Source organism: Muntiacus reevesi, chromosome 5, assembly GCF_963930625.1.
Source record: "Muntiacus reevesi chromosome 5, mMunRee1.1, whole genome shotgun sequence".
Taxonomy (NCBI): Eukaryota; Metazoa; Chordata; class Mammalia; order Artiodactyla; family Cervidae; genus Muntiacus; species Muntiacus reevesi.
In genome coordinates, this window is record NC_089253.1 from 85854050 (window position 1) to 85869141 (window position 15092).

General features: G+C 36.4%; 1 protein-coding gene across 5 annotated transcripts in view; it reads left to right on the forward strand.

The window, feature by feature from the left end:
- The window catches only part of DNM3 (dynamin 3), a 614639-nt gene that overhangs the window by 270614 nt on the left and 328933 nt on the right, over nt 1-15092 (forward strand). For 3 of the 5 annotated variants that reach the window (XM_065935707.1, XM_065935708.1, XM_065935705.1), the window contains exons 13-14: nt 9076-9127; nt 9959-9988. In XM_065935707.1, coding sequence (XP_065791779.1) covers nt 9076-9127; nt 9959-9988 — 82 coding nt within the window. The remainder of the gene's footprint in view (nt 1-9075; nt 9128-9958; nt 9989-15092) is intronic. The other 2 variants (XM_065935706.1, XM_065935709.1) reach the window with 1 other exon arrangement.

Here is a 15092-nt window from a genome sequence, read left to right on the forward strand (position 1 = left end):
TTGTCAGAAATTATGTGAAAGTACTTTTGAAAACTGTGGTGTAGTCTGTAAAACTGGGAAAGTGCCATACATACACATTTATACACATATATATGCACACGGGGGAATTTTGTTCTACAAGATGCACAGTTTCACTTCATTATGACATTTTAATGACTGGATTATGATTGCCACTAAAAGATTTTTTAGTTGCAGATGTTATCTCCAAATGTAATATTTTGCACTGGGACTCAGAGGTAAATGTTCTTTCCTTTTGGATGCCAAGTTGGAGTATATTTCAGTGTGACATGGGATAATTATGATGATGAAGAAATGTTCATTTCAAAATCACTTTGAGGGGTTGTGGTATTTTTTGTGTGTGTGCTTTTAAAAATTAAAAAAATATGGTTGTAGCTATAAATTTTAAAGTTGGCAGGAATGCTGTTTCCATCAAGGAAGAAAAGTCCAGCCATATTTGAAGACAATTATGTAAGTATTTTTAAGTTCTGAAGATAGAAAATTAAGGTCTGGAGTTGAGGAAAATAAAGATTAATTTCATAAGATTTTTAGAGATTTGCCAAAAGAGGAGGACCACCCCTCAAGATTTATAGGATGGTGATGTCCAGAGTATTTTACACATGCAGTTTTTTTTTTTCTAACTGGGATGACTTTTTGTTCTAAAAATTACCAAAAAAAGGAAAACAAATTGCTAAAATTAGATTAACGGAAAATTAAGTCACAGAGTAGTGTTCAGGACATCTCACTTCTTCTTTCTGCTATAGAGTTTATTCTGCCATGTTGAATATATGGAACTTTTTTTTTTTTCCATCTCCCAGCTATTTGTTAAACATGGACCGTAAAATATGTACCATGTGTAACGCGTCCAAGTAAGCACTGCTGTAGACATACTTTGGAATTTCCTGATTTCTGAAGGCTTGATTTTTCAGTTGTAATATAGTTTCTGAACCTAAAAGTTTAGTATTCCAGAAGGAAATGTTAATTTTCCTCATGACTTTAGGATTTTAATCTGTCATTCTTCCCGGTTGGGAAAAAAAAAACCCCTACATTCTATTTTTCCTAATACAACATAATTAGTTTTTGTTATTTAAGAGAATGAGCTATTCTAATTATTCCTTTATTCACTTCCTCTCTTTCTCAGTAATCCTGTTGTCTGAATAGAAAGCAAACTTGATAGCTGAATGCCTTGGGGAGTGAACTTTCAAATTCTTCTGCTCTTCTCCATTTTCATGGGCACAGTTTGCCTTCAGAGTTACTAAGATTTATGCAGTCCAGTGGTTTAAGAAAAATGGGCTCCAGATACAGACCGTTAGAATAATATCTGTATGCCACAAGCAGCAGACTGAGGTCTGTTTTTCAATCTGCTGAGTAGGTCTCTCCACCTGTTTTCTCACAGTTGAAATGATGGTGTGCAGATTTCAGTTCTTGTTATGTGAGCACCATGAAAATTCTATGGGTGGTAACAATCATTATATCTCTTTCCTGATCCCCTGGAATGCCTCTGTTACCATTTTACAAAAGAAAGTATATGTGAACCTTGGTACCAAATTCCGGAACAATTGTGATATTTCCCTTTATATTTTTTTCTGTGTCCCTAATAGATAATCTTGCTCCATTATTATGATGTCTCTAGTTCCTATTCTTATAAGAGAGTGTTCTTTCTCTTACGGAATTAAAATTTAGGTATTAGATTATAGCAAGATCCTTCTTTTGATTCCTTTGCTAATTTAGGAATTTAATGCTTGGTCGCTTACTAGGACTGTTATCAGGTAGAAATATAGGCCTGAGTAACTTCAAGGATGTTATTAATATCATTACCTATTTAAAAAAGATACAAATTCCAGTGTTTCAAGCACTATTTAAAAATAATTGGACTTGCACTATTTAAAAATAAGTGGACAAGCACTATTTAAAAATAAGTGGACAAGCACTATTTAAAAATAAGTGGACTTGAAAATGAAATGAAGATTTCATTTTCAAATCTGTTATTTTAAACTTTTTCATCTTTAAAATGAGTCTTAGGAGGTAAGTTATCTTTCTTTTATAGGTCCCCAATTTCTGTAGGGTTTTCTTGCATAATAATTAGCCTGAAACTTCACTAAAGATCCCTCAAGGACATCAATATCATGTGGTTTTCTTCTTCCTTTGGCTTCCATCTAATTGGATGGAGCCAAGCCTACTTGTGATAGGTTGCATTCCTGGGACCCTCAGCAACTGTTTATAATCTTCTTGCTTCAATAGCCCTCCATTGTCTCCTGACTTTTCTCTCTCTTTTTTTTTAATTTAAAAAACATTTAATGTTTGGTAACTGAGTAAATATAATTACTGTACTCTGGGTCGTTTGATTTTATTTTTTTCTGTAGGGGCTTTCCTCTTTTGTGAGAATCCAGGCCCAGGTTCCTTTTTATTCTGAAGAAATAAAGCAGCTTCTGGTAGACAGTAATTTTCTACTTGAGGAGGGAATTCCTGCATAAGAAAATCAGCAATGTATTCTGTTTTCAAGCAGTATACATTCTGGGCAGCAGCTTCTGCTATATTAACTCCTGAGTCATCTGGTTTCTGTTTATTAAAGTCATAAAAGAGATGTGTAGCTTCTTTAAATAAAGATACAGAATAACCAGGCAGCACCTTTGCTCCTCCTGACTGAAGTAGGCGTTTGAATCCTGATTCTCGGGACTGATCAACATGTAAAATAACTTTCCACCCGCTAAATGCCCCCTCCATAATGCCTGATTCTTGTCTTTGCTGGATTTTTTTCCTCCATCTCATTGCTGCAAGGGCTAGTTTTCGTTGCTGTACATTGATTCCAGTCGAAACATCAGTATGGAACTACTTCCCCACTCGTAGTCTTCTTCCGACATGAAGCACCCAGCAGTCCTACAAGCTTCAAGGTAGGAGTGATGGAGTACCCACTTTCCCGCAGCCACTGAGGCTAAATACTTCTCGCTGCGAAGTGGATGTCCCACAATAATGTGTGTACAGCTGGGATCAAAGCACTGCTTCTCAATCACTGATCCACCTTAATTAGAGAAAAATTGATACTTTATTGATTCTTAACCTTCTCTGAGGGAAAATGTACCTGAACTATGCAGTGGTGGTGGTTTAGTTGCTAAGTCATCTCAGACTTTTGGACTGTAGCCCGCCAGGCTCCTCTGGCCATGGGATTTTCCAGGCAAGAATACTGGAGTGGATTGCCATTTCCTTCTCCATTGACTTTTCTCTTTATGCTCTAGCCATTCCTTCTCATTTTTGTTTTGGAACTCTTTATCCTCTGATCATGGCTTAAGAACTACTTTTATCAGTATTCTCCTGTAGACCCCTTTCTCACTCATTGCCCTGTCCCTGTCTGTGTTACCCCCTGCAGTGGTTTCAGTTACCAGCTTTATCTGATTCCTCTAAATCTAGATCTCCATTCCAGAACTTTTTCTTGGACTGTTACCATATTTCACTATATCCTGGACATCTCTACTTGTATATCCAATGGAAGCCTCAACTCAGTATTCCTAAATTAAACTCATCATTTGATATAATTTACTCTTCCTCCATTGTTCCCACTCTCTGTGGGTGGTAACTCCCAGTTGCTCAATCAGAAACCTGAGTGCCTTTCTTTACTCTTTGTTCCCCTCATCCTTATTTCCTTCCGTCTTAACCAGGTCCATATGATTCTACCCTATAATATTTTTTGAATTTGTCCATTTCTTCCCATCACTATTGCTACTACTAAAGTTAGTCTTCTTAAAAAAAAATAATAATAAAGTTAGTCTTCTTTTGATTGGATTATTTCAACAGTCTTTTTGCCCCTTGTCATGTTCTTTCTTATTCCTTCTGGGATTCCTGTTACTTTCAGAATAAAGTCTAAACTTGTTAGTGTGGTTTCCAAGGCCCTACAGAATATGTCTTTTGCTTATCTCGTCAGCCTATTCTATTGTTACTATTCCTCTCTATTCCACCCCCTAACTCTGTGCTGTAGCCAGACTGACTGCTTTTGGATTCCTAAATGCACTATACTCTTGCTGCAGCATATGTCTATGGCACACATCTTCAAATTGTCTAAATTTCCTATTGCAGAGAAACATTAAGAATCTGGTTGTAAATAACTCCAGTTGTTGTTCAGTCACTCAGTCATGTCCGACTCTGCGACTCTGTGGACTGCAGCATGCCAAGCTTCCCTGTCCTTCACAATCTCCTGGAGTTTGCTTAAACTCATTGAGTCCATTGAGTTGGTGATGCCATCCAATCATCTCATCCTCTGCCATCTCCTTCTCCTCCTGCCTTCAGTCTTCCCAGCATCAGGGTCTTTTCCAGTAAGTCAGCTCTTTGCATCAGGTGGTCAAAGTATTGGAGCTTCAGCTTCAACATCAGTCCTTCCAATGAATATTTAGAGTTGATTTCCTTTAGGATTTACTTGTTTGACCTCCTTGCTGTCCAATAACCTTGGTATCAAAATATTTTCCACAAAAATTTCTTAAGAAATTACTATAAACCATGCAAGTGGTGAGAGAGGTGAGATACTAATTAATGCAATACATCATTGGCCATCAGGGAGCAGACCTTGTTGGAGGGGAGTTAGAGACCTGCCTATAACATAGTCCTGTTTATAGAATACAGGCACAGACCCAGAGCTTGTGGAGTTCATGGGAAGGCTGGGCAGGATTCCAACGGTCATAGGGAGGGGTTAAGGCTGACTGCTTCCTGTCTTCCCTGGTTCAGAGTCGATACTGCCTATTTCAGGGAGGTATTATTTAATAAAACACTTCTTTGATCATGCGACTTTCTGGCTCAGAAATTTTAAATATTTTCTGCTGCCTTCAGTGTAATGACCAAATTCTCAATAATTGGCCCTAACATAGAGTTATTGTACTAGGTGGCTTTTAAGGTCATTTACAAACCCTTCTCTGGTCCTATAATTTTTGCTATAATAATTTTTCTTTGTACAGCTTCCCTACATGCCCCATCTTTCTACCTACTAGCTTTGCATATGCTACTGCATTCTCTTAGAATGCAGTTGATTTTCCTCCTCTATTAAAACTTTACTTCAAGTTTTCTATGAAAATCTCAAATCAGATCAGACCAAAATGATCTTTTTTGTTTCTGAGCATTCAGAGAAATTACCGTGTGTGATTTATTTGATAAATGGTCAAACATACCCCTTGGCACATTCTTCTATTATTATAGTCTTTTATTGCATATGCACATGGACATGGATAGAAACAAATAATGCAAAAAAATCTTTTTGAGCTGAGGTAAAAGTGGATTACTTTTCTTTGCATGCCTTTCAGTGTGCTCTTATTTTTATACAATTTAAACATCTTGTTGTATACTTTGAAAATCATTATGTCTCAACATTAAACTAATTAACCTAGTTTGTTCTCATGTGTTTTAATGTTCTTGTGAAGGCTTCCACAGTGACTTGTGTGTAGTAGGAATTTATATGTTTAATAACAAATATACACACAGATAATAAGATATGGTGGTAATTATATCCCATGTTTGAAACAGAGGCACTTTTATTGGCTTTCTATTGCAGCTTCACATATTTATTCTTTCAGAGCTTATCCCTTTGTTATTTGTGTTTTGTGTATGTGTATCACTACCCACACCAGATAAACTGTAGGCTCTCATTACAAGGACCATACCTTATTTATGTTTATATGTTCCACAGAGTGCCTTTCGGATAATTGATACCCTAAAGTTTTTCACTTGTGTCAAATTAAAACATTATATGTAGCTGTGTTGTACAGTATTGCAGAGATAACCAGTTAAAGACCTATCACCAAGGATATATCCAAAGACTTAAATGAACTTCCACGTCCTTACGTGGTTTTCTGTGAACACATTTTAAAATAAGTATTTTGAGATACTTTCAGTTCAGTTATCATTACATTCCTAAGGATTATGATAAAGGATATTTTCTAACTAGGCAGCTTATTATTATTTTTTATTATGTCATTTAATGGAGTAACCTTAAGTACCTAAATACATCATCAATGGCAGTATCGTTGGATTCAGGGGACCAGTTCCTGCAAAAAAGATTATTGTTTTTAGGTGAAAAATAAGGTGATTTAGTATTTGTTCTAACCCTAATATCTGAGATTAGCTTATAAAATAAATATCTTTTCCCCCTGAATATTGTTACAAGTGATAGATCCTATACATGCATTATTTAGTAGCTGAATATTCTTTCTCAGCGGAACGTCTTTTCTGATAGATTTCATAAGCATCTGAGTGTGACTTTGCATCTCAAGGAATCTTGGATCTAAAAGGCACTTAAGAAGTGCCTAGTACAATCCCTCACTCCTTGTCTCTGTCTGTCTGTCTCTTAACACACACACACACACTTTATAGCCAAGAAAGCCAAGAAACTAAGGTCCATTTAGGTCATAGTGTTTGCCGAAGTTAGTATAAGGAGTTATCCACAATCTATTTTTTGCTTTATATTCAGCTTCTTTTATATGATTTTAAGGAGACCCATAGATAATTTGAGGGTCACCAATAGTTCACCTACTCCAAAGTAAACACCTGTAAGCCTGCCATAGTTTGAAGTTACCACTACTAGTCCGTGGTTTATTTTAAAACAGTTCCCCTTAAAAGAACTCCAAAACACAAGTAGATGCTTGGGAGAGATGGCCATATCCATGAAGAAGGCATGGTCACATTGTAGTAGTAGTTTTCCCATTTCTTTCCAGAAGAGAGAGGAAAGCTTGGAGGATCCTGGAGAAAGAAAGCATGGGGTCTGAAGCCCCAGGAGGAGTAGTAGTTTAGATACACTCTGTGCCTCAGGGAACGGTGGACAGTCAGAAGTCAGTGTGGGCCACAGACCCAACCTTCACCTCGTTCACAACCTCACCACAAATACCTGAGTAATATAGATGTGGATTATGAAGAGAAGGTTAGAGAGAGGTGAATCTCATAGTGATTAAGGAAATTACACATTTAACTAAAAACTAGAAAAATAAGAACTGAAGGAGCAAAGCTAAACTCTGAAATTAGCAAAGTGAAAAAGAAAGCTGCACACAAAATATCTTAAGTAATCAAATACAGTGTGGCCTTTCAGCTCCTACCTCTTCCCCTCCCTCAGGTATATGTAGTATATAGTTTTTTATGAGTGTAAGGGGAAACAGCTTAAATACATCATGGGAGATTATAAAAGATTGCCATTTTGAACAACTGCTCTAAGTGTGGTGTTGATTTCTGATGTATTACTGAACTATAATATCCCACTACTTTAAACAGTTGACTGATGACCTAAACCTACCTTTTCTCTGTTTTCGACTATTTCATTGACCTCTGAAACAGCTTTTATAAACAGCTAAACAACTAGTCAGAGGGCTCAGTATTGCTAATCTTCTCAAAATAACCAAAATGAGTTGTATTGTCTTATATTGATATGTGTTTACTCATGGACTCATTGAAAGAAAGCCTTTATTCTTTTGAGAGACAGAGTAACATAGTGCCTAATCATGAGAACTCTGGAGTTAAATGTTGGGGCCATATCTGGAATCTCATCTCCTCTGTGCTTATGTCATAATACCAGCCTCATTGGATTTCTCATTCAACAGATATTTGTTGAAGCCAGCTATGCACCAGGTAGTTTCTATGCACTGGGGTTATAGCAGTGAATGAAACAGGCAAAACCCCCTGCTCACAAGGAGCTTTCATTCTAACGGAGGGAGGCAGATAATAAACATACACAAAAAAATCAGTGGAAACTATAGTGTGTTTTAAGGTGAAAAATGCCATAGAGAAAAATAAAATAGCATAATGAGAATGAGACTCCTAGAGGAAGGGAAGCATTCAATCTTAAACAGGGTGGTTGTGATAGGTCTCACAGAAAAGATAAATTTGAATGAAGACTTGAAGGAGATGGTGTTGGGAGCCATGCAGGTATATGGTGGGAGTGTATCTTTAAGGCTGGTGGAGGAGCTAGTGTAAAGTCTTTGAGGTGGGAGTGTGCCTGGTGAGGTTAAAAAAAAAAAAAGATCAGTATGGCTGAACCTCTTTAATGAAAAAAGTAGAAAACAGGGGGAGATGAGTCAAAGAGGTGAGAGTGGGGTTCAGGGACTTTGCAGACCATTGTAAGAGTTTTGACTTTTACCCTGAGTATAGTTGTGTTACACAACAGTAGAGGGTTTTGAGGAGAAGAATGACATGAACCCCCTTTTAAAAGTATCACTCTGGCTTCTGTGTTGAGACTAGACATTATGGGGACACATGTGTAAGCAGAGACCAAAGAGTAAGTGATTGTAATGGTGCAAGTAAGAGATAATGGTGGCTTAAACCAAGGTGGTAGCAATGGAAGTGGTAAAAAGATGCTGTTTTAAATACATTTTGAGAAGTAGATTCAATAACATTTTTTGATGATTTAATGTGGAAGTAATAGAAAGAGGAACCAAGGATTTGGCTTAAGCACTTGGAAATGAGGAATTGCCACTAATTAAGAAGGGGAAGAATGTAGATAGAAAGGAATTTAGGGAGGATATCACGAGTTCAGTTTTGGTAGATTAAGTTTGAGATGCCCATTAGACATCCAGTTGGAAATGTTGAGTTGTTGGAAACATATGAGTCTAGTATTGGCAAGATGGGTCCAAGCTGTACCAGCACTTGTTAGCTGAGTAACTTTGGGAAAGACAGTGAGCGTCCCTGTGACTCAGTCTCTCCATCTGTTACTATTGGTAAATACCTCACAGGGTTAAAATTTAAATAAAATCACCAATACCTGTAAGTGCTTAGAACATGACATACACTCAAAAAGTGCTATCAATTTTTAGTGCTACAATCTTGTATACCTGTGGGACATCACAAATACCATTATTAACATAGCAATACAACTTTTCTTCCTGTGGTGTATTATTTTTTTATATTTTTGATTTGTGATTGGTTTGATTTGTGATTCTGGTTGGTTCTAGAAGTTCCACTGAGTTGGTTTTGCTTCCAGAATTAAACTGACCTGGATTTTTTATATTAGCTCTGCCTCAGTTGATATATATTTAATGCCTGTATTTATTTTAGTATCTGTTACTTGCTCAGAAAAAAAATCTTATGAGTTTCTTCAGTGCTACTCTCCTTTGCTTTTCTCAGTGCTCAGCAGAGAAGCAGTCAGGTTCACAAGAAAAACACAATTGGAAATCAGGTAGGAATTGTTTAAAAGAATCAGTGCATGCATGCTCTGAAGAATTTGAACTAAATTGCTTGATTGACTTTTTTAACGCAAATTAATCATGTGCAAATTTTGCTGGAAATGCAGCCTTTTCTTTGTTTTGCTTTTAAAGTTTTTGGAGTTAATTGCATTTTTGTTTATTTGCTTGTTTTGGCTATTTTATGCAGTTAACCGTATTGATTTATTTTAAATAACTTTTCTGCTATTTGCTCTGCTTTTCAAATTTGACTCCTTGTGTCCTACTTTGCTTGCTTATATTACCCCTAAATTTGATTTAACATCAAACTTGTGAGTCAGTTCAAGGTTAAAATATGGTGAGTAGTTGCATGAGCTTTCTGGTGCTGCTGACTAGTTCACACATTTGCACAGCTTGGTAACAGTGAAGGGACAGCTCATAAAGAAGGCAGCTGTTGGATATAAGATTTAATCTCTGCCACGCCAAATCATGTTGGTTAATGAAGATGTTAATTCCTAAGAAGTTCTGATCTTTTGAGTTTTCCTGTTTTGGGCTGACCAGCTGTCTCCAACTAATAGCGCTCTGCAGAGACTGCATTAACTCTGACAGTTTGTTTCTTTTATGTTTTATGTGATAATGAATATTTGCATTGTTATTTCTTTTCAAGTCAAAACAATGATGATTTTATAGTTTTCTTTTTTTTTAATTCAGAGGTACAATTATTGAACAAATTGAAACCTCTGCTCTAGAATTTTTTCCATTGTTTTGAAAGGAGAAGAGGTAATAATAGACTTTATTTTAAAAACTTTTTTTTCTGAACTAAAGCATATAATTCTTTGCTATTTCAGGGAACCAATCTTCCGCCTTCAAGGCAAATTGTACGAGCTAAGTTCTGTAAGCTTTACTGTTGCTTTTTCATTTAGCTTCCCAAGGGCACAGTTTGTCTTTAACTGATTAACTCAACTAGCGCTTGCTACTAATTTTTTAAAACTTAGATTGTCTTGTCCATAACACCCTATCATTGAAATAAAAATCCTCTTAAGAGGGTTCATCCCTTCACTGCTAATAACTTGCTGTGATTGAAAGGTATGAACTAGTGAATTCTAAAATGCTATAATAATAAACATTTAACACTGTGGGTGCTTTGATATTTCTCTAATTTTAATGGGTCTTAAAATAATTAAAATCATTAATGACCTTCATCTCTGTCCTTTTATGCTATGTTGTTATGAGATGTAAGCCTTTCTCTTCCCCTTGTATGATATTTCCAATAAATGTAGATGACACTTCTAAAAGGTGGGTGAATATTAAACATTTGATTTTGATATACCTGTTGATAACCCTACCCAGTATCAATTACTTATATTTATATTTATTCTTTTAAAAATAGTAAAACAAAAAGCAAAATTACATTGATTGACATTTTATATGGCTTAAAGTTTTAAAACCAGATGCTATATCTTCACTTAATGGAATTATAAAATACTGTCAAATTACTAGCATAGGCATTAGAAGAAAGAAGCAATTATACTCATTTATAGCATGGGTGAAGCAGCCCTGAAGTCTTTCTTCCAGGAGCTGTGCATAACTTGAAAATGAGATTGGAGGATGGGTGAATTATTTTTTTCATGATGTTTTGGAAGAAACAAACTTTGTAGCTAGGTATTCCTTGGTTCAAATTCTCCTCTGTCACTTGGTAGACCTGTGGCCTTGGACAAATTGAACCTGAGTTTGCTCAATTGTGTGATGGGAAGAATAGAAAATTTCTCTGCCAGGTAATTGTGAGAACCAAAAACAACCTCCATAATGAGGTTTGCAGCTTACTAGATATATGCCCTATAAAGAGTAGAAACTTTGCTCCAAGCAAGTAGGTGTTGTTTCTTGAAACTTTGGGGAGAAAAAGAATATGAAGTATAAGAAAATTATGACTTATAAAATGAGAAGAATGAAATATTTGGAAAATTAGAAGCTATAGCATCTATTTTGTAGATTACAGTGCCCAGATTAAGTCTAGGTGTGATATAATGGTTTTATCTATAAAATTTTGTTCATGGTCAGAAGCTGTATCTCATAGAAGTTTATGCTCATTGGAAAAGCATTAGTATAGTGGCATAAATGCACATTCTGAATCAGATCTGAAAGAAAACTCTGAACATATTGCTTCCAAATGCTAAAATCATGCTAATTGTGTTTCTGTGCCTTTACTTTCACTGAGTACTTCAAAGCCCATGCATTATGAAAGTTTTATAACTCAAGATAATAGAATTGGGGTGAGTGTTATAATAGAATACAGATAGCATATCCAAAACCTCTGGGGCCAGATGTGCCTTGAAGGTCAGATCTTTCTGGATTTTAGAAAAATATTGTATATATCATATAATATTCAATATTGCTGTGGGGTCAGAGGCAGTACTCTGTACTTTAAACACATTGTATTTCTGCAGTGAAACAAATGATAATCACACTAAGCAGATTAAATGAAAGACATAGAAATTTTTACATCGATTCAAGGTTTTGCTGCCAAATTTCTTCCTGCTATTGTTGTTTTAACATTTCATTTTGCTAGTAAGAGGTTATAAACCTGAATATCTTTCTTTTCAGAATCAAATCCAATAGTTAAATACAATACAATATATTTTAAAGAATCCTTAATTTTTTTCTGGTTCGTGGAAATGAACCATCATAATTTGAAACCCTTTTCTTTATGAATCTGAGTAACTGAAGTTGATTTGGATTTATATAAAAATAATTTTTGTCAAATTTGAAATTGGAATTACATTTCCGCACTTCCAACCTCCTTCCAGAAGCTCTGTTAAAAAAAAAATTTTTTTTTTTTTTTTGCTTATCAAGAAGGCCAAAACCATGGAGCCTTGGAGTCCAGCCTGCTAATTGATGTCAGCTTTTATGGTTGGTGGGACTAAAATACACTGTACTATCCTAGCAAATGTTTCATCCATTCTGATATCCACTTTGGGCTCCTGATTGTAAGAGATGGCTATGCAGAATCTGTTCTGAAATATTTTAGAAGGATATAAAGAAAAGTTCCTCCTTAAAGTTTAGACTTTTTGTTTCTGTCTGCCTAGAAATTTGCTTGCTTAGAAATTTGCGTACAAGATGGTATCAGCAAATGTATGAAAAAAAAAATGTGAACATGCAATTAGCCTAAAGTTGCACTGCCCAGAAATTTCAGTGTAAACTTCATTCACCTCTTGCCTCATCACATGTGTATTTGAAACCTATGAGTGTCAAAAACTATGGTGGACATTAGAATGATGACTAAATCATGGGCCCTACTATCAGCGAGCTCACATCCCAGTGGGGATGATTGTAAGTAATTGAAGTCTGTCCCCCTTTTCAAGGTTAGCTCCGTCTGATACTTTATGGAAACATCAGTAAGAGGCTGGTCCTGAAGACTAAATCTAATGTCACCTTCCCTCCCCCAAATCTTGCCATTATTATCTTGTTTATTATTTTTTATTTTCTTTCACTAGGACAGTAAGCTCCATTAAAGCTGTTTCTGTGTGTATGTGACCATGAAAGCAGTGGAGTATTATTGTAAGGTTTTAAGTGCAATCATAAGGATACTTTGGAAAGATCATTCTGCTTATAGTGTGGAAGGAGGCTGTTGCAGATGAAAGATTATGATGATCTGGGCTAGCTAAGCTTTCTGTACTAGGTTTGAGAAGAAACTGATGAATTCAGGAGATATTAGGCAGGAATTTAGGATATGAGGTAGATATTAGGTAGAAAGCAAAAGGATTTGTGATGAATCAGATGTTGAAGAGAAGTCTGGAAATTGTCAACGGTGCTGTCCAGACATGTGATACAGGTACAGATAAGGTGGTGGTGCTCTTCATGGAGAAAGAAACATATTGAGGAAGGATAGTTACATTGAGTATGAGTCACTGTGGGAGACTGGACTGAAAATATCCCGTGGGAAATTGGATTAAAGTGTCTAGACTTCAGAAGGGACAGAGAACTGTTTATTCCCCAAATAGGAGACCACTAAAGATTTCCAGTAGAGAACAGATATCATCTGATTTATATGTTGGAAAGATCTGTGTGTTAGCCATATGAAGTGATTTGGAGGAATAAAACTAAATATATGGAAATTGATGAAGACATTTTTGAAATAATTCAGGTAAGAAAATACAAATGTCAGCGGCAGGAGGTACCTAGGAGAAGGGTAGATTCAAAATATATTTAGAGGATGAAGAGAGTTATAAATAGCTGTGGAGTGGGGGACGGTGTGAAGTCATTCTCCCAGGCTATGGCTAAGGAGGTCTGGTGACAAGGAGTACAGATGAGGGAGGAGCAGATTTCAGTGGAGGTGAGAGAAGTGGTGGTTTTCATTTTCAGATACATTTTTTGTGCCTGTTGGGGATGTTGCTAGAGTTTGAGGTTCACGACTTATCTAGGCTGGAGATATGTTTTACAGTTGTCAATGTGTACATCATAGGTGAAGCCATAGAAGTAGATGAGATCACCTCAGAGAATAAGAACAGAAGGAAATGTGGGATTTAAAGCAGAATGGAGAAAGAAGAGTTGGGACAGATCGAGGAACTGAAAAGGAGTCTCAGAAGTGATTAAAGAGATAGGAAAACTTGGAGAATAGTAGAAGGAAAGTTCAAGGAAGAGAAAGTTTCAAAAAGGGAATGGTCAAGTAGTATTAGATATTTCTAAGGACTCAGGAAACACCGGGGAAGTTGTCCAATGAATGGACTGGTAGAAGATCCCGTGCATCGTACGGATAACCCATGGTAGTACCAGTCCTCTTGGCCTTGTGAATTTACTTTTCTACTCCACAGCTGGGAGGTAGAACAAAGCTGAGAAAGCAGACAATGGAATTAATACCCTGAACTGAAGTTTTTCCAGGTAGGCAGCTTATAAGGTCAAGAGAGTAAATCAGTTAAAGTTTTGAAGAAAGACAGACTGAAATAAAGGATTATATAATATGAATGGTTTTGATTAATGTACTAGTCAGGACATTAGGAGAAGTTAACTAACAAACAACACCAGAATTTCAGTAGCTTAATAACAATTTAATTCACCTTGCTATAACAAGTCAATAAAACTCCTCTAGGTGGGGCTGGATTGAAGCATCCTTGCTTCATGTGATCAGTCATGGACTTTCAATTTCTTTTCATTCTTCTAATAGATAGGAAAGAGAGAAGCCTGAGTGAGAGAGGTTTATAAGGACCAGGCTGGAAGCGGCATACATCTTTTCCATTTCCATTCCATTGACCAGAACTCAGTCATGGCCTCACCTCACTGCAAAGGAAACAGGAAAATATAATCTGAGATTGGGCCCAGAAAAAAGGAAAGACAAAAGATGATATTTATTGAAGATTGAAAGACAACAGGCAAATCAGGGCACTGTTTTTTGTGGGTTTTTTTTTTTAAATTAGAGAAAATATGTACCAGAATTAAGGGGGGAGATGGTAGGGTTGGAGGTTGAAGTCAGTGAACGGGATGTCGTATCTCAAGGTTTACGAGGGAAGAGAATGCCACCTTAAAGTCATAGATGTTATTGGAATAAGAAGGAACAGACATTGGAGGAGAGGAATGGCAAATGATAGCTACAGATATTTGTGAAATATCTTCTGTCTTCAGAAGGTCTGCATAGTAAAGAGAAAGAACGATGAAATTTTCCGAAATTGAATGTGTTAAGGGTTGGGATATAGGCTAGGAGGATTGATGTGGCTTTTACATGAGCAGGAAGGCACAGCTGACATGCTCCTTGGCCCAAACTGCATCCACTTGCAGCTGTATAACTAGGAAGACCTTCTCCTTTGGCAGGGAGCAGAGCAGGTTCTTACAGGGCACTTCCTAATGCCTTGTTATCCATTTTGTTTCCCACCAATGTGCCTTCTGTTACTGTAACTTTAGGATCAAGTATGAAATTTGGTTTTCCCAAACTTACAAGTCTGCTAATAACTGGATTCTCAACCTTCTTGAATTGTAGGTGGAGTTAAAAAGAAC